Raw genomic sequence first — 26,049 nt, 5'->3', positions numbered from 1 at the left:
CCGGTTCTTCTGGGTTCGTCTGGGAAGAACCTGTACACGAATCCGGTACTTGGGTGCGGGAACCTGGGACGGGTTCGAGAACCCCACCCCCGGGTGCGGGTACCCGTGCAACACAGACGCAAATTCAAAAAGGGCCTTTTGAGGAACAGGTTTCAAAAATTGACTTCCTATTCATGCACTCTGCATCAAATTATTTTGTTTATACTTGAATCCTTGAAAGTTTCCTCTGATTATGAATAACTGGGAGCGATAATATTGTTACCAGAAATTGTGTTCGTAAAATATTACTACTAGCAATCAAGGTAGTCTCTACAAGCGGGTAGCACTAGGAGTCCCAGTGCTACAAGAGAACGTTCCTAGAAGTCTCACTCCTGCTCTAGAAGAGAACTGGTGACATGCAGTATGTGTGCCCTTGGGAGTGCACTCTTGAGAAATTCAGAATGGGATCATTTTTGGGAGCACATACCTGACCTGTGGATTTGCAGTCCCCAAAGAATTTTAGGAGCATGCTCCCTGAAGTGCTCCAAGGAACTATCATGCAATTTGTGCAATCCGAGGTGCACTCACGAGACTGCTCTTAGGATTTGTATAAAGAAATCAGTTTAAAGTTTTCTTTCGAATGTTGGGTCCTAAGGGAAGGCCCTGATAGGTCCCTCACCCTCAAGGAAGAGGGTTAGACACCCTGAAACACCTACAACTTCATCCACAATGTAAAGAAATGGGTTGAATGTAGATCAACAGATAGCTTGGTTCATGTGCACTACAACTTATGAATTGGGATGACAATCCAAAGGATAATTTGGAAGGGTTGGAGGCCACTATTATTATTGGCTGATGATTGTGTTAAAATGCCAGACCCATCCCCTGGTACCAACAACATACCAGTAGCTTCAATTAATGTGTAAAGGCGAAACAATCAACAAGTATATTACCATCATAATCGCAGGGGATACTTACATGTTTTGGTAGGCCATCTGCAATTGATCGACATAGAGCAGCAATTGCTCATATTGCAGGATGCTACAACAGTATAATTTTTTTTTTCCTAATTTCATTTCTTTACTTGTTAGAGACTTCAATACAGTTCAACAATTCAGTTTCGATTTTGTAAATTAGGCACATGTCCTATTTGGCAAAGCATTATTCTATGCATGTTATAACTCTGACTCATGATGGCAACAGTAGCAAACAGACATTCAGCATGTTAATTGAATTAACATTTTAGGTGATCCCACTTTACAAACCAAGTTCCTTCCTTCATTCAAAAGAAATCAGTTGAAACCAGCCTGGCAATATGCTAGAGATCAAAAGTAAACATAATACATTAGTAACTAAGACTAATGAATGGCATGATATAATTAGCTTGAAAAGAAATTAATAAAAAATTCCAAAAAGACTAGTGCAGCATGCTAACATTTTGCTTAAGTTAAGCCATACCTCAATGTCTTTGTGCAAAGAAATCTCAGGAAACTGAAGCATTAATTTTTCCAACATTAAAAGTGAATAATATGCCTCTTTCCAGAAAGCTAACATGTCCTCCTCGCCAACTTCTGGTTTTCCATCTCCATCAGCAGTGAGTGCACATTTTAAGATGTGTATTACTCTAGGTTTTACATCTTCTATGTGTGCCTGAAAACTTGTCTTCATGACTTCAATCAAGAGACCTAACACCTGCATAATGATAAAAAACAAATGCGTCACCAATTAAAAGAAACCAAATTCCTTAAACAAAGCTGTTTCTGCTCTAGTAAACTACATATCAACATCCTTCTGTCAACTTGCTTTCAAAACCATATCTCAATCATTATGAGAACATGGAAGACTGGTTTCCTGACATTATTAGTTTTAGAGAATAGAGAGCCACTACACCTGCGCCGCTGGACGCCATAGCTGCTGCTTCTCACTCGTATACCAAGAAAGACTGAATACTAGCATCCTTTGCAATGGTCGCTGACTTACACGTCTGATCAAAACTTTCAAAACTGTTCCTACCATAGCTCGAACTTGATTGTCACTATCATTAACCAGGCAAGTCACCAGAGGTAGGAAAAATGTCTCTGCTTGCTCATCTACCACATTACTTGGAAATTTCAAAATAATCACATGCAACATCTCCAGTACAGCTTCCCTGCCACTTGTATGTTCATAGCTGCAACAAACGCAGTTAAAAGAAGAAAATTTATATTCAGCACACATAACAATAAACTGGATGATTGGTAATAAATTAATGACTCCTTACCTAAGGTTTGCAACTAAGAAATCCAAGTGTTGTTGCAGTCGCTTGGCACCAAGAGGGTAGTCAAGAAGAAACTGTAAAATAAGTTGACTACATTGCTGGCGAATCAGAAGAGCTTGACTAGTTACCATCAAGCGTGCTACTCTAGTGACCAAATCAAACAGATCTGGAACCAGCAGCTTCCGCCTAACAATTGCCTTCAAAAGTGATAGTGCAATGGTAGTTGAGATACTCTCTAAATCGATAAAGAGTGGGCATTGGAGAAGCATCTTTAATTGATCATTTGAGATGGTTGTATTTGCATGTCTCAAAAGCATAACAAGTAAATTAACAGAAGACTGCATTAAGGGACTGTCACTCTTTCCTGATCTAAGGACCATATTAAAAACTGAGAAGGTAATATTGCTACTGTGAATATCAATAGATGGAAGGGGAAGTCTCAATAGACAAGCCAGACATTTCACAGAATGTGATATAACTCCTTCATACTTAGATTTCAGACAGTGCCCCAGTAGTTCTATAAAAGGATCTAACATCACTATTAAATATTGATCACTCTTATCTACTTTGAGTTTTTTCAGATAGTTCTCAAGAAGTCTCAGTGCAAACACTGAAATTAGATACCTATTGGGTGTATCTAGCTTATCATCTGCAGGTCCCTCCATTGAATTTTTATATGAGCCCGATGATATTGAAGATGCTAGGCCAGGTTTAATAAACAAAGCAGTCTTCCTACCCATCTTTTCTTCCCCAATACCATCCTCAATCAATCCGTATACAAAAACAAACAAATCTGTCTGACTTAGTGATGCATTAGCCTGAAGACCGGTTGCTAAATAGCGTAGCATGGACTCAATCTTAACTTTTTCTTTTGGTGTAAGTGTTCTATGAAGATTGTGTCTAACAGGTACCAGCAATGTACTAGCATGTGCAGAGAAAGTAATACTACGAGCAATTAACTGCAAACTTTCAAAAGATTTGGTACTCCTTGTCTCCTTCATTTTGAAGGCAATTTTTTCAACTTCCTTTTCTTCAGCAACCTCTCCCATAATATCATTTTCTGCAACTTCTAGAAGCTGTTGCACACAATAATCAATATCTCCAATGTCCAGGGAAGATGAAACTTTCAATAGGATGAAATTGACTGTATAGCCTAAAACATGCAATTCATATCCCCTTGTTAATGTTGTCTGTAGTGTTTTTACAATGAACTGCAAATACTGCGGTCCTAATTCCTTGGCACATGCAGCTAAGCAAGCCCTCGCCTCATCTCTTACAGAATGAGGGCGACTCTTCAGTAGATTTGCAATTTGCTGTATAATACGAGGAAGCTCTGACTCCATTGTTTCCAAAGGCATAAGTTTCAATAACTTCACTGCAACACGACTAACTGAAATATTAACCACATTTGAGGGAGATATCATCAACTTATTTATCTCAGGTAGAACACACTTTTGCAGACGTTCTTGTATTTCAGGGGAAAGAATATTTTTGTTCTCACCATTCCTCCTCAACCCCATATCTGGCTTATCAAATGCTGTTTCACCAATCTCTATTTGATGATCATGTTTTTCTGGTTCTACAGTTGAGGGCATTCCATCAATAAAATGAAACTTATCTAATATAGAGCAAATCAGCCGTATAAGTATATTTCTATTATCTTCCTTGGAAGCCATCATTCGAAATGCTCTCATCAATAAACTGAAGTAAGAGTGCCATCTTATGTGACCAGCAATACAAGCAAGGGTTTCTATGCAAGAATTCACAACATTTCCCTCCCTGTCAACTTTGGCCTCAAACAACAAACTGAAAAAGAGTGGCACAAATATTTGCATGAGATTTCCCTGCATAACATTCCATATACACTAGAAATGTCAATACATTGCAGCAGGGTATGATCAGAAAAGGATAGAGCAAAGACTAACAATATCTCACTCCAATGTCACCCACAGATATAAACATATAAATGCATACTGACTCAAACATTATATCTTACCTCAGATAGATTTCCAGCATCCAGGATATTTCTAAACCGAGTCATTGCTCTTGATCTCCTATGGTTCTGCATAAGTAAAGAAACTCCAGTCAACATCTAGACTAATTTCAGCACAAGGAAGAACTGGAAAGGAAAGGCATGCTATCGAACCTGAATGTGAAGAACGTTGTTGAAGAAGTCCACTTCTACATCCGTGCTGGAAAGAGGCTTGCATTCATTCAAAGTTGCAATACCAGAAAGGCTAAGTACCATTGAACGCAGTAAAGCCACCCATTCCTATAGATACATTTAACAATGTTAAATGGTGTGCTTACCTATAAAATATTTAATATGGTGACATACAAATTTACAATAAGTAATAAAAAAAATACCCTTTGGATGGAGGTCTCTGAACTCGTTATACCCTTCTTCACATGTGCAAGAAAAAAATTATAAATGACATGCTTAACAGAGACTTTAGACCAATTTCCACAGCAATCATTGATGCAAGAATCAAGCAGTCCTTGCTTCACTGTGTTTATATGATTAGGTTTCTTCTCACTTTTCAGGTCATCTTGAAAATCATCCTGCTGCATTACCTCTTCACTTTCTAATACAGAGGCGGAAAATTGAATAAAAGAAAGCAGACAACTGGAGGCACTATGCCTGAGTGAGAGGTCTTCTGATGACATGTCATACACACAATGTGAGAGAATAAGCAAGGTATATGGCTTGCCTATCTGGGAGAATAATTGAGGAGATATTTTCTCATAAGCAGCAAGCCTCTTATCATAATCAGATTCTCCAACTGTAGATACTGATATTGCATTTAAATCACCTACCAGTTTTGCCTGCAAGGAAGCATCAAGAATTCAGGTCAATGATTAATAACATACTTTGCCAATATAACCAATGAATTCACTGTAAACTAACATCACGGGACATTAAACAATATCAAACTCTGGTTCAACAAAACCAAACAAGAACGGCTAACTTACAGGCAAGGCCAAGGAAGAGTCAACTTTTGAAAGCCCTTTCAGGATATCACAAATAGCCACTCGAATATCCAATGGTGATGAAGTTAGCAATGAACTGAACATAGTTAGCATTTTAAGAACACTACTGTCACCCAGAGCTGGCAAAATCTCTTTCAGAACACATAGAATCTCTATAAAATGCTCTGCAAATCACATTAACTACAATATGTTAAAAAATGTCAATTATGGCACATTAATAAACATCAAATCTGAAATATAGCTGCAATCTCTGTAAATTACTTTTGCCCATGCCATTTACTCACCATTCTTGCTGACCTTTTTGACATCAAGGAATGGTAACAAACAATCAACAAATTGATTCACTACTTCTGAACGTGTTGCATATTTTCCCAACAATTTAAAAATTCTTAGTTCACGCTTCCCAGGACCTGTGATACGTTTCCTGATAATGAAAAACCAGAAGGTCAAAAGTTGACAATTTATATGGAATCTGACAGAAGACTGTTTCTGAGTAGTACATGCTATTTACACGTAACATAAAACTTCAGTGATAACATAATGAGAGATCAGAGAGGATGATTTTCTAATATTCTGGAAGCAAATTAAAGCCAGATCAGAATTTTAACCAAGAAATCACAAAATAAAGAAGAAAGCATGGGAAGAAGGCAAGGAAAGAAGACAAAGCAACAGAGAGGAAAAACAGTAGACAAAAAGTCCTACAGAAAAGTTGTAGATCATAGGCTTTATCAAATAGATGTTAGTACTAGCAACAAGCAAGTGAAGAACTTCACAGAATAGGAAGTCTTTCCTCGGGTCACTTAACTCTTTTGGGATACGAGAAACAACTTTGACAAATTTCTTCATCTCAAGGCAGCTCTAACCACTTAAGAACCTTGAAGTAAATATTTGAAGAATTTTGCAACACAAACTCAGCAATGCATACAACTTAAAGGAGACAGGATAATACAGAATATCAATTTAAAACATAAAACGTAGCAGAAAAAATAGACAGCGACAAAGGAATTCCAAATCCAACAAGTTACTACCTCTTGCTCTCCCGACGAAGTTGAACCAAATTCTGCATACTTGTGAAGAGTATATCAAGATGTGGTAAAAGAATTTCCTGCAGCAAAACATTCTCTTGATCTTCATCATTTCCATCCTCCAAATTCAGAAGGTTCTCAACGAAACTCAGAATAGCTGAAACCATCGCTTCGGACACACTTTTAACAGACAGAATCGACAGAATATTGGGGACAAGTGATTTCTCTCTCTGAAGAAATGAAGCAAGCTTTAAGCTTTTACTCATTTCCAGAAAACAAATAAACAATGAGCTAGGTGTTTTGTTGCTCCCACTTTCTTGTGTAAACTTCTCAACCAATGGTTTTACTGCTGTAAAAAATATATTCCAAAAATTTGAACCATAATCAATAGAATCATATTTATTCAGCACAATGGAAATAACCTTGAGACATAATGATCTCAAGTCTTTCATTCCACTAAGAAACAATGCTGGGTTCTTATCTTTCCCCCCATGCCTCATAGTGACACTTCTAATCTGAACCCCACTGGCAACTAACATGGGTGATGCCGATATATTCTCCAATTTCTGCACAGAAAAATCTGCAATGAGGAAGTTATCTGCCTCAGACATCTTCGAGTCCACTGAATAAGGTTGCTTTTGCTCCCCAGTTATGTCGGTATCACTTACCTTTTCTAACATTGCTACATTGGGCATCTCATAGTCAGCAGGAGTTTCAACCCCCTGTGTACTATTGTGATTGAAGATGGCATCCTTCTGATGTTCTAAACTTAATGCACAGGATTCTAATATACGAAGGACAAATGCTAATAATGGGAGAAGATAAGGCACCATTCTTGCTTCATCAAAGGTCTCCAAAACATCCTTCACTACATGCAAAAATCCTGATTTCTTTTTGTATGGCAAAGTAGCAACTCCTTCGATACTAATCAAATTAATGAAATCCATTGATGTGCCTTGTTCTATAGCAGCTTCCCAAGAATATTTTGATCCACAGATTGAGGTATGCTCATCAATAAATGCATTTTGAAGAGATTTCAAAAGCAAAATGAAAAAGGGAGCCAACTCATTCACTTCAAGCTGTGCCAAAAACCACAGAACTGCCTTCCTTTGGAGAACTCCTGCAGACTGGACAATAAAATAACATGATGAGCTTTGGTGAAGCCTTGAAAACAAAACGAATCATCTTTAATCCAAGATTCTATTCTAAAATAATTCATCAGATATTTGTCAAAGCAATAAGTTAAATGTATATTTGTTTAATTTAAAAGTATATACATACCTTCCTTGCAAGTTGCACGTAAAGATGCACAAAAAAAAATTAATGCAATTCATAGTACAATAAAAATTCCAAGGAAATTAAAAAATATGATCATATAAGCAAGCAGTCAGAAGTAAGTGTCATATTATTTAAAGCAGCCAATGTTATGCAAACAGAGGAAGTCAAAAACAAGTCTTGATCGGGGCATAAAAAATGAAAAGCTGGGACCTGCAACTGAGTTGCTATGTCACGTTAACAAAGTGCTATATTATTCTGTCTCTAAAGAACATGGAAAGATTGTGTGGACGATGGGGACATGGCTTGGAAATCACAAAATGGAATGCACCGCTGAATCCATGCACAAGGAGCTTAGCCATTAATTCTGACAGAAGAATTTCAAAAATCTGTGACTCTGTGGACAATAAACAGCTCTTCACAAACTCCACATTAACGTGCAAAAGTTGTCAAAGACTCTAGTTTGGTCCTTCAAGATGTGCACATTTTTCTTCAAGCAGCAGGGACAAGTAAGAAAATGTTCCTCGGACTGCCTTGATCCTTTTTTAAGCTGGTCTTTTATTAAAACAAAGTATTCACATACACAATAAGTGAATTTGTAGCTAATGCAAAATTAACACACTATGTTTTTCAGAAGGAAAAAAACACATATCTACCTTTCTTGAAGAGCCACCCTTAATCTTCTTGACCTTTGATATGAGTATCCGTATAATTATAGGAATCAATTTGTCCCTGTGACCCTCTTCAATCTGTTGACTCTCTTTAGACAGACTCCATGTCGTCACTTCTTCACGTGCAGTCTTCAGAGAAATTAACTTCTTCAGATGTTCCTCATATGAAAGCAAAAAACCATCCTTCCAATTCAACAAACATTCCAAAACTTTAAGCTGAATATCAGGATCACTTTGCTCTAGAAGCCTACAAAAGGTTCATTACATGAATTGTTAGATGAGTTCCACAACAGCAGACATAGGTGAGAATAATAAAAAATATTTCAAATACATCAGCGTTAGAAAAGATTGGCCCTACACACACTTCAAGTTTCAACCGAACTGTGTGTACTCCAATGGATTTAATCAAGGACACAATCAAATAAAGCAACCAATATATGCATTTCAATCCTACAACAAAACTGAATTGAAACCTTGAAATATAATGATGTCAAAATAATCTTTGTCACAGAGGAGAAAAACAAAAGTCAAGCACACAAAACTCAAAGAGTTTAGCTTTCTTAAATGATAGAACAAAATACGCATTTGAGATGTCAGGAAAGACACCCAGAATATAGACTAAACAGGCAAATGCTCTAAACCCACCTGTTAGTAAGGATTTCCTTAAGAAAATGACTTCTAAAACATGATCTGGGGTTTCTCATTTCTTTAATCAAAATTAGCCATTCCTTGATAATGTCTCTCTTCTCCTTCCCTTTACATTGGCTCTCGTCATAGATTTCAACACTGAAACATAGGACAATTTACAACTAAGTCATGTTTAGTAAACCCAACAGAACTGAGTACAATACGAAGTAAAAAACTGGAATGTTCAACCATACCTGGCACTATCCTGGTTAGAATAACCAAGAAATGTTAAAAAGAGAGGGATGAGTTGCTGGGATCGAGCCTCTGCAAGCCTTGGAACTTTTTGAGCAGTTCGTATCAGAAGACTCACAACAGTTCCCACTGTGGTACTTTCTGAATCTTCATTGAGGAAATATCTAAATTTACTATCCAGGTCTGCCATGAACAAAAAGAAAAAGATACGTTAATTTTCAACAATTATTTATCAAATGTGTCCAACTGTTTTATTGCATGTAGTCATGATTATCTTTAATGTTTGTTTAGTATGAAAATAATATAATTTGTTCAAGCTTGCATCCTTCAAAATTTGTTTAAAATAAAGGACATTGATGACGAGCATCTCAATCTAAGTTAACAAAAACTCCCAAAAATCACAACAACAGATTTCCCAAAGAATTGACCAACTGAATCTGATGACAGAGAGTGCACCACAACTCATAACTGTACCAGCAGAAGGGCACATGGGGTGAGTCTTGTTACCATTCAAACCAGCAGGGGACCTAAAGGGGTTCCTAAGAGGGCAACTGCTAGGTTAAGGGCAACGGTGGAGGCTTAACCCACTATCACCACGGCTAAGTCTCCCTGCTCTTTACGTAATTTCACCAATGGGAGGAGTCCCGGTTGTGTAGGGATCACTTGTAACGTATATGTCAATGGATAGGTGAGAAGTGACCCTGAAAACCCTTTCCAAAAGGATGGAGTAAAGAATGGAACTTGCTTGCTCTTTAAGCAAGGGAGTTGGTCCACCAAGGGTAAGGGGTGAGGATTGGAGGGTTGAGGGAGAAAGGATAGGCTTATAAACAAGATTCTCAATCCCTATAATCCTTGGGAAATGGTCCTTGATGAATAATCTTTATTGAGAAATGGGACCACAAGGGGCCAAATGGACCCAACCCAAGTTCGGGGATGGAACGTAGCAACCAATGATGTTCCTATCTCGGACAAGGTGAGGGGAAAGGACCAAACATCAATACTTTCTTGAAAAGGTTGAATTGATCCTATTTGTTGATTTTTGGTAGCATCGGATGTGCTCTAGCCTTGAAATTTGGAGGAGAGGCTAAGGCACATGAGATCTCCAAGACTCAGAAATCGTTTTGAGAATTTCCACCCCGATGAGGAGTTATTAAAATAACTAATATTTTTAATGGGCTGCTAAATCTAAACTTAGGAAAATAAAAATATTAATGGGTATTAATAAAGATAAGGGTGAGAAGCTTCTAAGAGACGAGGATCAAGTCTGTTTTAATCTTAGTCATTGATTAGGGACTTAATCTCGGTCGTTGATTCGTCAACAAGAAAAGTATAAAAGAAGACTTGAGGATCATTTGGAGACACACCGGCAGATACTCAGTATCTCAAGGAAAATCAATTCTCAAGTAGAGGAGATCGATTCCAGAGGGAGAGTTGCAAGGTGGAGGAAGAGGAGGGTATCACCAGCAGGCAGTGACAGAGGAGGAGGTGATGCAGGGACAATGGGAGACAGTGCAGAGAGAGACACAATCCATAGGAGAGACGCCGAGCTTACGAAGGCTGACGCAGAGCCACGCTGGGCCACACAGAGTGACGCAAGAGTGACGCAGAAGTGGGAGCTGGGTCTCCAAAGTGTCAAAAGGTCTTAAAGGGAAAGTCTCAGGGGTTTTCTTTCCGTTTCTCTGTAGAACCATTCCTTGTAAAAGCAATTGCTGTTGAAGATTAATAAAGCCCTCATCTGCTACACCGATTTTCCCACATTGGGTTTTTTCAGCGACAATTGTCCAAAAATAACTGTGTTGATGTGATTGGCTCTTGTGCATGTATTTTTCTCTGGGTAATTGTGTGATAACTACAGTAGAATTTATTTTAATATTTGCTGAAGGGATTTCGTAGATGTGTGTTGTATCTCTTTCTTGTTCAGTTTCTTGTTTCGGCATATTATTTTTAATAGTGAATATTGCAGTTGTATTTACACCGATATTTACCGTAGAACACAGTAAATAACTTGCATGGATTACCAAGTAGTGATTTGGACTTAAAGTTTGGTCAAAAGATTCATTAGTGTCTTGTCATCTCGCGCATTAGCATTTTGCACTTAAGTGCTTTTCATTGCTTCAAAGAACATAATTGGTGAATCTAATTCATAAATGCTCTAAAAGGTTAATCGGATTGGCTCATTGCTCTAAGGAACCAAATGCTCTTTTCTTTAATTTCATTGTGACATTGGCTCTACAGGATATTTTTACTTGTTATTGCTATCACATGAAGTGGATAATTGAATAATTGGATACTTTGCTTATTATGGTTGTTTATTGTGAAAATTTCTTTTGTGACAAGTGTAATTAATATTATTTATTGCAAGCGAGCTCTATATCTAATTTTACATTCTTGCTAATCAAGTCAATCGATAATCATAATCGTGATAAAAGGAATTGCTAATTGTTTTTAAGCTCTCTCTCTTTCTTGCATCTAATTGTCACAATGGCACTCTTTTGTTTTTGGTCATTATCTAATTGGCATTCTAGCATTGTTATATTTCATGAGCAATTGTCTTGATCTTGATAACATTTTGTTGATTTTTGGTAGCATCGGATGTGCTCTAAGTCTCAAATTTTGTGAGGCTTAGACACATGCATTCTCCAATACCCAAAAATCGTTTTGGGAAATTCCACGAGGAGACAGTTTTATTAAAATAATCAATTATTTTTAATGAGACCCTAAGTCTAAACTTAGGAAATTAAAATAATTAATGGGTATTAATCTAAACTGTGGGTGAAACTTCTAGAAGAAGGCAGAGATCCAGTCAATATGACCCTAGCCATTGATTAGGATCTAATCTGGGTCGTTGATTGACCAACGAGAGGATTATAAGAGAAGGTTTGATGGGCACTTGGAGAACACATCAAGTGAAGATCAACAGATCGATTTTCTGAAGCAGAGCAGCTGCTGGAAAGAATTTCGAAGTGATCTTTTGCAGTGAGGGGCAAAGATAGTTTCCGGAAGAGGGAAGTTTCTCTGGGCCGAAGAGTACAAGACAGAGAGGGCAGAACGACGTCCAGCGAGAGGTTGATGCTAGCTCATGCAAAGCTAACGCAGTGCCAGCACAGAGCCTGGAGGGGGATCAAATTCCTGTTGAAGAAATCGAGTTTCAGAGGTCGGGAGACAAGGTGTGAGACCGGGAGGCAGAAAATCGAAGTTTCTAGGCAACAGAGGATCCGGAAGAGGAGAAGCGCAATCCCCAGCAAACGTGACGTAGAAACTGCGTAGGGTTGACGCAGAAACTGCATAGGGTTGACTCAGATCTGCACAAAGGCTGCTGCAGAAGGGACGCAGAGCCTCCTTCCATAGAGATCAGGGTCAAATTCTTCTAGTGACAGGGTGAGATCATCTCACTATTTGTTTTGTCCAGTTTCTCTTTGTATCAAATAGCCAGGCAGGGTTCAAACGAATTGTACTCAGATTTACTATTGCATAATAATAAAACCCTCAGAGTTGTTGCACCGGTTTACCCGCATTGGGTTTTACAGCAGACGTTTGTCCAAAAATAACGGTGTCATTGTGTTGTATCTATTTCTTGTTCAGTTTCTTGTTTCTGCTTATAAATTTAAATGTTGTAGGTTGCAGTTGTATTTACTTCGATATTCGCAGTAGAACACCGTAAATAACTTGCATGGATTAACAAGTAGAAGTAATATCAGTTTGTTGCAGTAGCGATTCGGGTGATTTCTTGAATTTTCACATGGTATCGGAGTTGTAGGTGAAGCAAGAAGAACAGAGCCGAAAGACCCAGCGCTGAAGGAAGAAGGGAATTCGAAATTCCTGTAGAGGAAGTAATTTGAATCCCCAGGTAGTTTGAGCAGTTCAGGACAAGAGGGCTAGATTTTCGTAGTAAATCTCTCTCTGAGTGAGTCGACAGAGAGGTAAGATTTCTAGATCGAAATATATCAACGACAAAGGGAGCAATGCAACAAAGGATTCAATGAAGAGGGGTTTTTCTGGTGGGACGCAATTTTCTGCAGGCAATTGCTAAGCAGAAAGACATCAGAGGGAAGAGAGAGACAGTTGAAGGAATTCTTCCACAAAGGACTTCCAACCAAGAAGTCTGAATTCTCATCAGCTGAGCAGCAGCAAGGGGCAACAGATCAAATGACTCTAGCAGGGAGTGCATAGGCTAGCCCAACAGCTACACAGAGGAGAGAGGAGGTCATTCGACGTTCTATTTGGCAGAGATGGCATCCAGTGGACTAAGAGATCAGGACAGGTTGGATGGGGCATCCAACTATGTAATCTGGAAGGCAAGGATGTTGTGCCTTCTAGATGAACATTTTCTCAAATCCTACGTCAACAACGTGATGGTTGTGCTTGTGGATCCAAATCCGCTCAAGTACAGAGGAGAAATGGCGAAGACAAAGAGAATGATCCTCGACATAGTGAAGGATCATGTAGTCCGTCACATCGCTAGCAAAGGGACTACTAAGGATATGTGGGATGTGTTGTCTACGTTGTATCAGGGATCTTTCGAGCGGAAGACGTACCTAGAGCAGAAGATGAGATCCATACAGATGTAGAAGGGGGAACGCATTGATCCGTTCCTCACGAAGCTTCAGGAGACCTGAGATGAGTTAGCAGTTGTGGGGTCTACACCTCAAGGGTTCGAGATGGTAAGACTGGCCCTAATTATGTTTTCGAAGATTGGCAAGTCTTTGTCTAGAGTGTCCTTGACAGCGCGACCTTGCCAAATTGGGATGAGATCTGGGCGTCTCTTAAGCAAGAGGATCTAAGGAGAGACTTGGTCAAGTGTAAACTTGACGGAAGCGACAATAGTGGATCGAAGCCCAAGGAGAAGGTTGAGAATGCAGCCCTTGCATCCAAGGGGCAACAGGAGCAACAGAAGCGGAAGAAGGACATTTCAAAATTTAAATGCTTTAGGTGTGGTGAAATGGGTCACTGCGCAACACAGTGTCCTCTCAGGGACAAGGACCAAGATGAGAAGCATGATCTAAAGGTTGCGGCCGCGAAGATCGAGGAGGATGAGTTTGCCATGAGAGTCGAGATACCTCCAGGAGCGAGGTGGGCTGATTTAGAGTTGTAGTTCAGAAGAGCTACAGATGGGCAAGATCGTTAAGGAGCACACCTCTCGGATCAATTCCTTGCTACAGGAGCCCAAATCAGATGTAACAGGATGGACTAGTGTCAGTAGGTGCAAAGGAGTGCAAGAGTGACAATTACAGTGATTAGGAGTGCCAGAGACCGAGCAGCGCAAAGCAGAGTTGGAAATAGTGCAGATGGCACAGAGCAGACGTCAACAAGAGCGCAGAGGAATCAGAGGGTCAGCGCGGAGACTAACAGCAATCAGACTCCAGCAGCGAGATGCATCATACTGAACACCAATTCAGTAATTTGGGATGTTTTTCCGCTGCAGTAGCAACAACAGTGGGAAAAGGTTGCAGTGCAGATGCAGTTGGCAGTGGCAGTACAAGCAGCAGCACGAATGCAGAATTGAGAGGGAGTTGCATTACGGATGCAATGTTGACAGTGGCAGGGTCAGCAGCAGTACAAATGCAACATTTGTGTAGTAGTTGGTGGATAGGATGTCAGACATCAACAGCGCAGAAGGAGATCTTACAGAACAGAGTGATGCTTCAGAAGGGTGCATTGCTAGAGCACATTCCTTGCTAAGACGGAGTGTTGATTTCTAGTACCATCGGATGTGCTCTAAGTCTCGAATTTTGTAGGTAGGCTTAGACACATGCATTCTCCAATACCCAGAAATCGTTTTGGGAAATTCCACACAGAGACAATTTTATTAAAATAATTAATTATTTTTAATGGGATCTTAAGTCTAAACTTAGGAAATTAAAATAATTAATGGGTATTAATCTAAAGTATGAGTGAAACTTCTAGAAGAAGGCAGAGATCAAGTCAATATGATCCTAGACATTGATTAAGATCTAATCTAGGTCGTTGATTGATCAACAAGAGGATTATAAGAGAAGGCTTGATGGGCACTTGGAGAACACATCGAGTGAAGAAAAGAAGATCTATTTTCCAAAGCAGAGCAACTACCAGAAAGAATTTCGAAGTGATCTTTTGCACTGAGGGGCGGAGATATTATCCAAAAGAGGGAAGTTTTCCTAGGCCGGAGAGTACAAGACAGAGAGGGCATAACAACGTCTAGAGAGAGGTTGACGCTAGCCCACACAAAGCTGACCCAGAGGAAGCACAGAGCCTAGAGGGAGATCGAATTCATGCTAAAGAAATCGAGTTTAAGAAGCCAGGAATCGGGGTGTGAGATCAGAGGCAAAAAATAAAAGTTTATGGGCAGCAGAGGATCTAGAAGAGGAGCAGCGCAGTCCCCAACAGAGGTGACGAAGAAACTACATAGGGTTGATGCAGATCTGCGCAGAGGCTGACAAAGAAGGAAAGCAAAGCCTCCTTCCAATGAGATAAGGGTCAAATTCTTCCAGTGATGGGGTGAGATCATCTCACTATTTATTTTTTCCAATTTCTCTCTGTATCGAATAGCCAGTTGGGCTTCCAACAAATTGTACTCAGATTTACTATTGCATAACAATAAAACCCTCAGATTTGTTGCACTGTTTTCCCGCATTGGGTTTTTCTGGGGACTTTTGTCCAAAAATAACAATGTCATTGTGTTGTATCTATTTCCTGTTCAGTTTCTTGTTTCCGCTTATAAATTTAAATGGTGTAGGCTGCAGTTGTATTTACTTCGATATTTATAGTAGAACACCCTAAATAACTTGCATGGATTAACAAGTAGAAGAAGTAATATCAGTTTATTGCAGTAGTGATTCTGGTGGATTCTCGAATTTTCACACATTTCGGCGCCTTTTATCTTGTTCCATTGAGCATCTCCTCTTTTAGTGAAGATTGTCATAGTATATTGATTTAAGTATTTCATTGTTCAAATATCGTTGTAATTTGTCTCCAAGTGCTTAAGAAATTTAACAATCTCACTAAAGGTAATCACTCAGCCTGCATTTGTATCATATGATGAGCCCTGCATTTAAAGCATAAGCCTGTTTGAAAGACTCTTGGATCTCCTTTCTCATCTAGCTTATGAAGTCTAGACCCTCTTTAGTGGTTAACACATTGACCTTGCAGATGTCAAAGCCACAGTCTCTGCAATGCCAAAGGCATCGAATGTTTAGATTTCCAATTGAAGTATCATTAATATAGCCATTTCTATCTTCCCCTGGGCTTCTCTCCACAACCTACTCTGGAGACTAGTTTCAAAATAGCTAAGGGAAAGGATTCATCTAGTTAAGCATCTAATCTAAAATAAACCAACATCTTGCATCTCAATTAAATTCTTAGGTGTCACATCTCATTTAGGATAGTGAAGCATCCTAAGGAAGCAGTTGTTCATCCAATTACTTGGTGAATAACTTATATAAAGAAAGTACTTGACTCCATCAAGGCACTAGTCTTTCAAATAATCTAAATCTAATGATTGAACTTGCTAAATTAACCAAGTTGCTAGGCCATTCAGTTCTGTCTCTGAGACTAGTCGGTTGCGACGAGTCTTTCCATCTTCACATTTCATACGGACTACTCCCCATAGCTTGTTGTAGGTAGACAGCTAGAACGGAGAAGTCAAGGTGTTGAGAAAACTAGGGCAGAGATATTAGATGATTTCTCTTATAATGGTAACTGTTTATGAGGAATTTTTATTTTTCTTAATTAGGTTCTTCTTGTACTTGATTATTGTTATGTGTTCTTCTTTATCAAATAGCTAGTAAACCATAAAGAACAATGAGACAAAGGACACAAGATGCAGGTGATCTGCCAAGGCCAAAACCTCTCAACCCTAAGAGGAAAACTGACAAGAATTCTTCTTCTTATAGAATCTTCAATTGACAAATTCACCTAGACCCTTGACCAAGAACCCCTGCAAGACCAAGTCAATGCTTCTTCTTTGAATAGCTTCTCCTTCCAACAACTTCGACATACTCAGCAACTACAATTGCAACTTTGACGTGCCCAGAAATTGCAACTTCAACTCGACAAAAAACTACAACTTTGACTTGTGCAAAAACTGCAACTACTACTGCAAGTTCAACTGCAACTTTTCTTTGCCTGGGTAGATTCTCTCTTCTAGAGAACTCAGCGTCCAAAATAACTCTTCTTGGTGACCTAACTTCACTTCTGCCACTCGGCTTCCCTGCAACAATATGTGCCCTAATTTATTCGCACATGTGGAGAGAAGTAGCCCGAAAAAAAATCCAAATAGCTCAACATTTCCTCCTTCCTTTGTCTTCCTCTTTTTCGCAATTCTTCTAGTCCTTATGATCGAACTCATGTTTGTGAGAGTAAAGTATCTCCGAATCAAGTCGAAGTCCTCTTTATATAGGCTTCTCAATGGGTCGAATTGCTCCTTTAGGCCAACTTGTCTCTTCATGTAGGTCGACTTGATCTTTGTGTGATGACGAGGCCTTGGAGGGTCTTTTGACTATATTTTGACTCAAATAAATTTTCTTTACAATATGTAACATGCCCAAATGGGTCTTCAATACATGACAATGACTCAATTGACTTTATGACAAGCCTAGAAGCACTCAATGGGAGCTTGACCTAAAAGTAAATTTCTCTTGAGCATGAAACCTGTTACCCATGACTTTGTGGGTGATATCCCTAAGAGAAAAAATTTCTCCAAGATGGTCCTCATACGGCATCTAGCAGCCCCTTGCAACCACCAACTAGCTCATTGTGCCATTTCTCCGCCACCTAACCCAACCATGTGGTCCCTCACCCATCTGTCTTGATCGTCTGTTTGAAGGTGGGCCTCCTGAACCTAAAGGTATGTCTTGACATTTGGTAATTTAGTATTCAGTTTGCTTATCATGGACACTTACAGACATAGATTAATGGGGGGTATTTGATGGAAAGAGTAGGCTAGGTTTGTACTTTTGTTCCCTTGACCTGTTTTGGATGTTACCCTTGGATCCTAGTTCCGTCGGATCTCCTTTACTAACCATTTGGTTTTAGGGTGGTACTACTTAGGAAACCCCAATTTTGGTTTCGTGATCCCACTCCCTTGTCCACATACGTCACTCCCCTTCTACTTATTATAACCCCATTCATCATCTCTCCCACCTGGGTCCACATTTCCTCACTGGATACACATAGGGTTAGCCTCCCCTTTCCCGTGCCCCCACCTTGGGTAAGGCTTGGAATTATGCCCCGAATGTTGAAGCAACTGAAAAGAAAAAGTAAAAGCATAAATGGCCACATTCAACAGGAAAATGTACCACAAGATGCAAAAGATGGTTGGGACAAACATATTTAGCACGTGGGCAAAAGACAATACATGAGCTATGGCCATAACCCTAGTTCCATGGGCCCTACATCATCCTTTTTTATCATTCAGGAACCCATGATTGTCCCAACCCCCAGTGGGCAATGAGCTGTCGTACCAGAAAGGGGGTATCTAGATATATCTTACACATCATGCTCTTATCCTTTGAGCCACGAGCAGTTAATTAAAGAAAATTCATAAAAGGCGAAAGGCATATAAAGAAGGGTGGACAAATCAAGGATGGGGCATCTCATGTACCATGATTGCTCTCGCCTATACATTATATACCCTGGTGTGGGCCTCCTTTCTTCTAGCTACCCTTGTACCATCATATGTGGCCTAGGATTGCCCCTTTCACTCCACCATCATTTGAAGGATGTACTTTGGACACATTATCCCCTCTAAAGGTAGAAACCACCTAATAAGGTACTTGGTTAACCCCTTTTGGAGCTTGGAGACATTACCACATGCCAAAACCTACTATGGAAGCGCATGCCATTATAAACTGTCCACTTGTTGTCGATGGTTTGTAAGCTCTTTTACCTTATTACTTTAACGACTATTGTGTTGGACGGCTAGGGGACGCATTGGATCTTATGTAGGATTGCAGATGGTGACCATTCTGAGTTTGGCCTTTTTTATACAGGGTCCTAACTCTCTAGAGGGCTACATTGGCATATGTAGGGCGTGTGTAGAGAGCAATGGGCCTCCACAGTAGTAGACAGCACTCCATGGATCCCCAGAGATGTTCAGAGATTGCCCGAGATCCACCTATTGGACGAGGAAGATGCACCTGGTACGCCATGCTCAGTGGGCCTCATAGTTGCACCATACACTTGGCAAGTGACCTAGGACTTGTAAACTAATGTGGCATCATTTATTCCATCATCTAAGCCCTTACAGATAGTCTACAGGCATTTTCAACCTACTTGAAGACCCATAAGGTTATTGATGTGACCCCACTATTGAGAAATCTAGGGCATAGTGATTATGTGATTTCTCTTCTATTAGTAATTGCTTGTGAGAGTTTTTTACTTCTTTATATTAGGATCTTCTTTTAGTTAGGTTATTAGTGTTCTTCTTCATCAAACAATTACTAATGCATGAACCATAAAGAGACAAGAGACACAAAATATAGGCTACCAGCGAGGGCCAAAACCTCTCACTCTTTGAGAGGAAAACCCGAACAAACTCTTCTTATAGAGATTCCAATTGACGAATACCAAGACCAAGACCTTAGACCTGTCTGCCACTCCAAGACCAAGACACAAGATCCTTAGTCAACGATAGTCAACCTTCTGCTCCTTTCTCTTGTGAAAATTCCTAGATCTAATAGTCTAAGGAATCCTATTACAACCAGCTGAATCTACTTCACCTAGATTGTAAATTACATTACAAGCTTGTTTCAAATTTCTTCATGAAACATTGAAGTAAATTATTGAAGCATCCTACACCAATTAAATATGATTCTAAAACATAGAAACTGAGCAAGGAAAATAGAAACACATAGGACATAGTTATTTTTGGACAAATAGTCCTTGGAAAAACCCAATGCGAGAAAACCGGTGCAGCAGCTCTGAGGGTTTATTATTATTAAGCAGTAGAAAAATTTAAATACATCACTAAATACCTCACAGGGTTATTCAGTTACAAAGAAAAATATTGGAAGAAGCTCTGTGACTTTACCTCACACAATCACTAAGAAATCTTGGTTGATATAGCCTCAAACTGACTGCACACCGGCTTTTCTGGCTGCCTCTGCACAGTGTCAGTGTCTGCGTCAGCCTAGTGTCAAGCTCTCTGGGTGTTGCGTCACTTCTCTGGTTGGTCGATCTGCTGCCTAGGAAATTCAATTTCTGCCTCCCGGTCTCACACCCCGGCTCCCAATTTCTGAAAATCAAATTCCTCTACAGATTTCGGACTCCTCTCTCTCCCTTTGAGCTGGTTCTACGTGGCCCTACTGGCCCTACGTCAGCCTCTGCGTCAAGGCTTCTGGATCATTCACTGCCCCTCTCTGTTGATGTATCTTCGGTTGAGAATCTCTCTCTCCGAAAGTTGTTATCCCTACCCCTCAACTGCAAGAGATTTCCTCAATCAATTTTTCCTCCTCAGAACTTCTCACTTCATAAAATCGATTTTCTCTATCTCTCTGTGTGTTTTCAAAATGACCCTCAAGCCCCTTCTTATATCTTCCTGTTGGACAACCAACGGCCTAGATTACATCTTAATCAAAGGCTCAAAGCGTTTAGGCTTGATCCATAGCTTTTTCAAGAAGTTTCACCCTTGATTAGATTATTACCCATTAATATTTTTAGTTTCCTAGGTTTAGTCTTAGGAAGCCCATTAAAAATATTAATTATTTTAAAAAAATCACTTCCGTGTGGAATTTCCCAAAATTCTTTTTGGGTTCTTTGGAATACATGTGCCCAAACCTTCCTACAAAACTTGAAGCTTAGAGCACATTCGATGCAACTCCAAATCAACACCTCCTTCTTGACTTCTTCTTCAACCTTGGCTTGCTTTAGACTTTAGGCCTTCTTCCACTTCAACCCCTTAGAAGGATTATACCAATGTTGCAACAAACTTTCCTCTCCTCGGCCTTCACTACTGCAATATATTAACTTTCTACCTTCTTCCACTTCAACTCCCTACTACTGCAAAAATTTCGTCCTCACTGTTGCAACAGACTTTGAATAACAGACATAATTTAGTTCTTCACAACTGTGACAGCCTTCTCTTCGTCCTTTACACCTATGATGGCAAGATTACCCTAAAACATATACAAAAACTAGAGTTTAGAACCTCGCTTTACTTCACATCCTTTTTCTTCAGACTGTGATAATATAAATTCTTCTCTGAAATTCTCTGAAATAGGGCCAAGATGCCCTATTTTATTTATGAGCTAGTTTAGTGGGCTTGTCACCAAATTTAGTTACTTTCCACATTATTTTATTCTAGGGGATAATGTAGAACCAATTAGGTAATTCGACTCCTAATAAGTGTATATATAGGACTGACATGAATTCATTTTGTATCATCACTTGGATTGGATCATTCTCTCTCTCGACAACTTCGCATTTCCTTCATGGTGGATGAATTGGGGCATGGATGAATTTCGATGTTTGGATTGCATTTTCTTATCTTGCAACTTCTTTATTGGCAAATGTTTTGATGGTTGGATATATTCTCTCACATGTAAGTATGATTTTGATGTTATTTTCTTTTACTTTGTCACATATATTGATCATGGGATTTTCGTTATTTTAGGGCTAATTGTTGCATGCATTCGCTGCTTCATTGTGGCATTATGTTTCTATATAGCATATCTCTATGTATGGGCCATGTTTGTTGAAAGAATTTTCCTAGAGATTAGATTTATCTTGATAAGTCACTTCACTTGCAAACAAAGTATAAATGCTTTAAGATCACTCTCTTTTTTTCCCTAACGTTGAACGAAGTTTCCCTTATAGACTCCTTGAGCTAGAAACGAGATCCTTTCTCATAATTCTTCATGACTCCATATCCCCAAAGGAATTAGGCACAAACCGCCATAAGGTTATCACCTTAAAACCTCCTTTTCTTCAACTTTCCCCCCCTCTTTCTAGGTCTAGCCATGTTGGGCCACCTTCGCCATCATTTTCCTAACAAAGTAGCCATGGAAAAAGTTCGATCTCCTAACCTCTACTGCACTGGTGTGTCCTCAAGGTCTTCTCCAAATTTGAAGAAATTTTGACAGTGGGATTGTGAGATATCCGAAGCCCTAGCTCTGAGATCAAACTTTGCCCTAGTGTTCCTAGGCTAGTAACTCATTGGATCAATTTGGCTACTCAATCAAGCCTTTAGCTAATCGCACTGGTTGAACTAGCTTCACGCGCTGCCTCATTTAGCCTTCTCTTTGCAAAACAATTTGGCCTCCTTTCTCTTCTGGAAATAATGGAATCTCGGTGAAGAATTTCTCTGGCAATTCTCTCCTCAAATTCTTTTTTGAAACCCCGCTTCTAGTGTCTTTCACACTATCACTATGCCCTTGCTATCATTGCAATTTTGTCTCGAATGTGATTTCCAAGCACCCCATCAATTTTCTCTTATAATCTCACATTGAGCAACCAATGGCCACTATCTAACTCCAATCGATGACTCATCTTGAACCCTTCAAGTTGATGAAGAAACTGTAACTAGGTTCGGTCTTCATAAATGTAATTCCGATCTTTGTACTTGTAAAGAAAAGGAAATATTATTTTTGCTATTTATAACAATGAGTTTCTTGCTCATTGATTAGGTCAAGCACATATTTAAGTGCTTCTAGGAAGTCAAAGAGTCAATGCATTTATTAAAGACCCTTATGGGCTTGTTACACTATGTAATAATATGTATTAGAGTCATAAGAAGACCTCCAAGCAAATTCATAAACCTCCTCCAAGCGTTGGCACCATCAAAAGAGGCAATTCGAATTATATAGAGCAACTTGGCTTCAAGTCTTCATGTCAGCCTAAAAGAAGGGCCTAAAAGAAGGAGACACGCTCCTATATAAGGAACCATTCAACCTCCTCAAAGTATAATCATATCATCTCTGAAATCAGGCAGAAAGAGGACAAGTAAAGGGTACGAAGAAGTCAAGGAAACAGGTCTCCAAGTGCAGCGAAGAAGGAAGTAAAGCGAGTTTTTGGTAACTGTTCTAGGGCTAATTGCAGTCACCACACGTGCAAAGGCAAGAAGGCTATGATGTTGTCATATCAAGCTCTCGTATTGCAATCATAAAGGAGAAGTATTTGGGCTAGAAAAGAGTGCCTATAAGGCCTCTCATTCAAGCGAGAAAGAAGCCTACACAAGCGAAGGAAGAAGAAGGAATCTAACATAGTTTTTGTGAAGTTATCCCCTCACACGTGCGAAGAATTAGGGTTGAATTACCGCTGCTCTAAGTCTGCAATCTTTGTGAACAAAAGAAGGCCCGGTTGGGAGATGACAAGTTCATCTTCTTAAGTTAGAAAGGCTCCATCTCAAGCGAAGGAATAAAAAAGACAATGATCACTCTAGGGCATACAATCTAGGGTTTCTACAGTTGTCGGAAGAAGAAGAACAAAGTGTTGGAAGGAGGAAGACGAAGTGTCGGAAGAGGGAGGATGAAGTGTTGCAAGAGGAAGTGATCTTGAAAGGGCTTGACTTGTGCTTGGAGGATCTTTTTGTCAAAGGTCTACTGCTTGGCATTGATCAATAGAATCTTCAATAAGAGAAATTTACGAAAGGGTTTTCCTCTCTAAGAAAGAGGTTTTGCCCTGGCATAGAGCCAACATCATGTGTTCTTGTTTCTTGTGTTTTGGTAGCCATTTGATGAAGTAAACACACACACTAATAAGAAGAAGAAGAAGATCAAGTTATCAATTCTAGAAGAATCCTACAATACATAACTACCTTTGATTCTTCAACATGGTATCAGAGCTAAGGTGACACATCAAGGAAAGGGCATCTCAAGAACACTCATAAGGTGACTCATCAAGGAAGAACATCTCAAGGTCAACTACAAGGTTGAAGCATCAAGTCAAGAAGTCTCAATCACATCAAGAACAAGAAAGGACTACAAGAAGACTACAAAGCAAGAGGAGAAGCCTTTTGTATAAAGGCACCTACAAGAAGAGAAAATCAAAGAAGGACCTACATCAAGCTACACCATCTTCAAAAAGGAAAAGCACTACAAGACAAGTCATCAAGTAAATCTCATCATCAAACAAGTCCATTTGAAGAAAGCAACTTGAATAACATGAAAATCTAAGGAAGGCAAGCCATCAAGTCTTCAAGAAGAAAGCAAGTCCACTACATCTCAAAATCTATCAAGTAAGTATATGTCCCCTTCTGAATATACCTCAATGTCTTTTTGCAAAGAAAGAAACAAAACGGTTGGGACCACTAACTTCCTTGCATGGAAGAAGAGGATTGATTTACTTCTCAAAGAGAATGAACTTCTAGATCACATCAAATGGAATATCATTATCTTTGCTAAGTAACAAACTCAAGCCTTAGCCAAGTACAATAAGGATGAGACAAGCGCTGAAAGGATTCTAATAGAATCCATCAAAGACTCTCATTCCTTATGTCTCCAAATTTGAAACATCAAAAGAAATATATGACAAGCTAATAGAGCTATTCTCGGTAAGCACAACGGGAGAAGTGATATCTCTATGAAATGATTTGTACAAGATGAAGATATCAAAGGATGGAATAGCTCCATACTTCATGAAGATCTCTGAGATGAGGGATCAACTTCAAGCGCCGGGAGAAATCATGTCTGACAGAGAAATGACAATCATAGTACTCAATTCTTTGCATGAGGATTGAGGCAATTTCACATCAAGTATATTGGCCAAGAAGGAAGCTACCCCACTAAGTGAATTATGGTCTCTATGTAAGATAGAGGAAACTATTTTCAAAGCAAAAGATGATGTGGGATCAAAGGAGCAAGCATTTGCAACCATGGCCATGAGAAAGGGAAAATTTGGCAAATTTGTCCACAAAGAACAAACAATAGAGATATGTCCAAAGTCCAATGCTTTGGATGCCAAGAATATGGACACTACAAAAGTAATTGTCCTAAACTTAAGAGGGACAACAACAACAAAAGAAAAAGGGAAGAAGCTCATATAACTCAAGAGGTGAAAGAAGACGACAATACGCAGAAGAAGGAAGATCATCCAGATCTCTACTATGACTAAGTCTACTTCTTTACTTAAAATCTTCTTTCAAAGTTTTGAGTAGTATAAGAGCATGTAGAAATAAAACAAAATGCATGGTTAAAAATATCTTCTAGAATGTAGAAGCATGGTGTAAACATAGCTCAAAATAATCATATAGAAGGAGCATACCTATTATAGGACATCATCCATGATAAAAGGCTAATTGATCATGATTAAAAAATCATGGAAGGCCTCCATCATCAAAAGAAGATTCATAAATAAGAGCACATGTATCAATGGGAATTCCATTCACGGAATACAAGGAAGGATGATATGCAGGGAAGAAAGGATGAAGCAAGAAAGGTTGCACCAATCAAAAAGGAACATCAAATGAAGCTGAGATGATCAAGGAAAAATCAAGATGAGGTATGTATGCATCATAGTTTAAGTCATGTCATCATATATGTTATTGAGTCATGGGTATAGTTCTAAAAACATGATCAAGTACAAAAGGATCTCTTTCACTGCAGACATAGTCAAGAGCATGTACTACATCTAATAAAGGTCAACAAAAAGAAACGCTCACATAAGGAGTATAATGTTATTGAGTAGTCCAAAAAGCAAGTGAAGAAAAAATACTTTCTTAAGGAGTATAAGATTGCTTACTAAGAAGCAAGTGAAGTACAAAAGTTGACTAGTCCAACAAGAAGGTGATGAAGAAAGTGCTCTCATGAGGAAATACAAGGTTTTTATCTAAATAATTCAAGAAGAAGCAAATGAAGAAAGAGATCAAGCATGTGAAGAACACCATGGTCATAAAGAATCACTATCTGACAAGATCCATTAAAGACATCTCACGAAAGAAGGCATGACAACTCTGACAATGGAAGAAAAATATCAAAGGACCCTTGACACCTATGAAGGCCTTAGAGATATTAAGGTGCAGATGACTGCTTCAACTCTGCAAAGATGTCATGATGAATAAGCC

The 26,049-nt window shown here is 39.1% G+C and overlaps 1 protein-coding gene across 1 annotated transcript in view; it reads right to left on the bottom strand.

Moving 5' to 3' along the window:
• LOC149178130 (uncharacterized) overlaps nt 1-26,049 on the bottom strand; it is a 41,950-nt gene that overhangs the window by 3,443 nt on the left and 12,458 nt on the right. Inside the window, exons 2-13 of the mRNA XM_089421996.1 lie at nt 9,080-9,260; nt 8,844-8,984; nt 8,184-8,445; nt 6,256-7,379; nt 5,512-5,651; nt 5,210-5,391; nt 4,604-5,062; nt 4,383-4,508; nt 4,233-4,298; nt 2,240-4,080; nt 1,870-2,149; nt 1,438-1,671 (exon numbers count right to left, since the gene is read on the bottom strand). Coding sequence (XP_089278122.1) covers nt 1,438-1,671; nt 1,870-2,149; nt 2,240-4,080; nt 4,233-4,298; nt 4,383-4,508; nt 4,604-5,062; nt 5,210-5,391; nt 5,512-5,651; nt 6,256-7,379; nt 8,184-8,445; nt 8,844-8,984; nt 9,080-9,260 — 5,036 coding nt within the window. The remainder of the gene's footprint in view (nt 1-1,437; nt 1,672-1,869; nt 2,150-2,239; nt 4,081-4,232; nt 4,299-4,382; nt 4,509-4,603; nt 5,063-5,209; nt 5,392-5,511; nt 5,652-6,255; nt 7,380-8,183; nt 8,446-8,843; nt 8,985-9,079; nt 9,261-26,049) is intronic.

The sequence above is a fragment of the Pinus tabuliformis genome, chromosome 4_1, assembly GCF_031772625.1.
Source record: "Pinus tabuliformis cultivar Carrire ecotype Pingquan chromosome 4_1, CPIR1, whole genome shotgun sequence".
NCBI classification, from domain to species: domain Eukaryota; kingdom Viridiplantae; phylum Streptophyta; class Pinopsida; order Pinales; family Pinaceae; genus Pinus; species Pinus tabuliformis.
The sequence above is the reverse complement of the archived record's forward strand: the minus strand, read 5'-3'. Positions and strand labels throughout refer to the sequence as shown.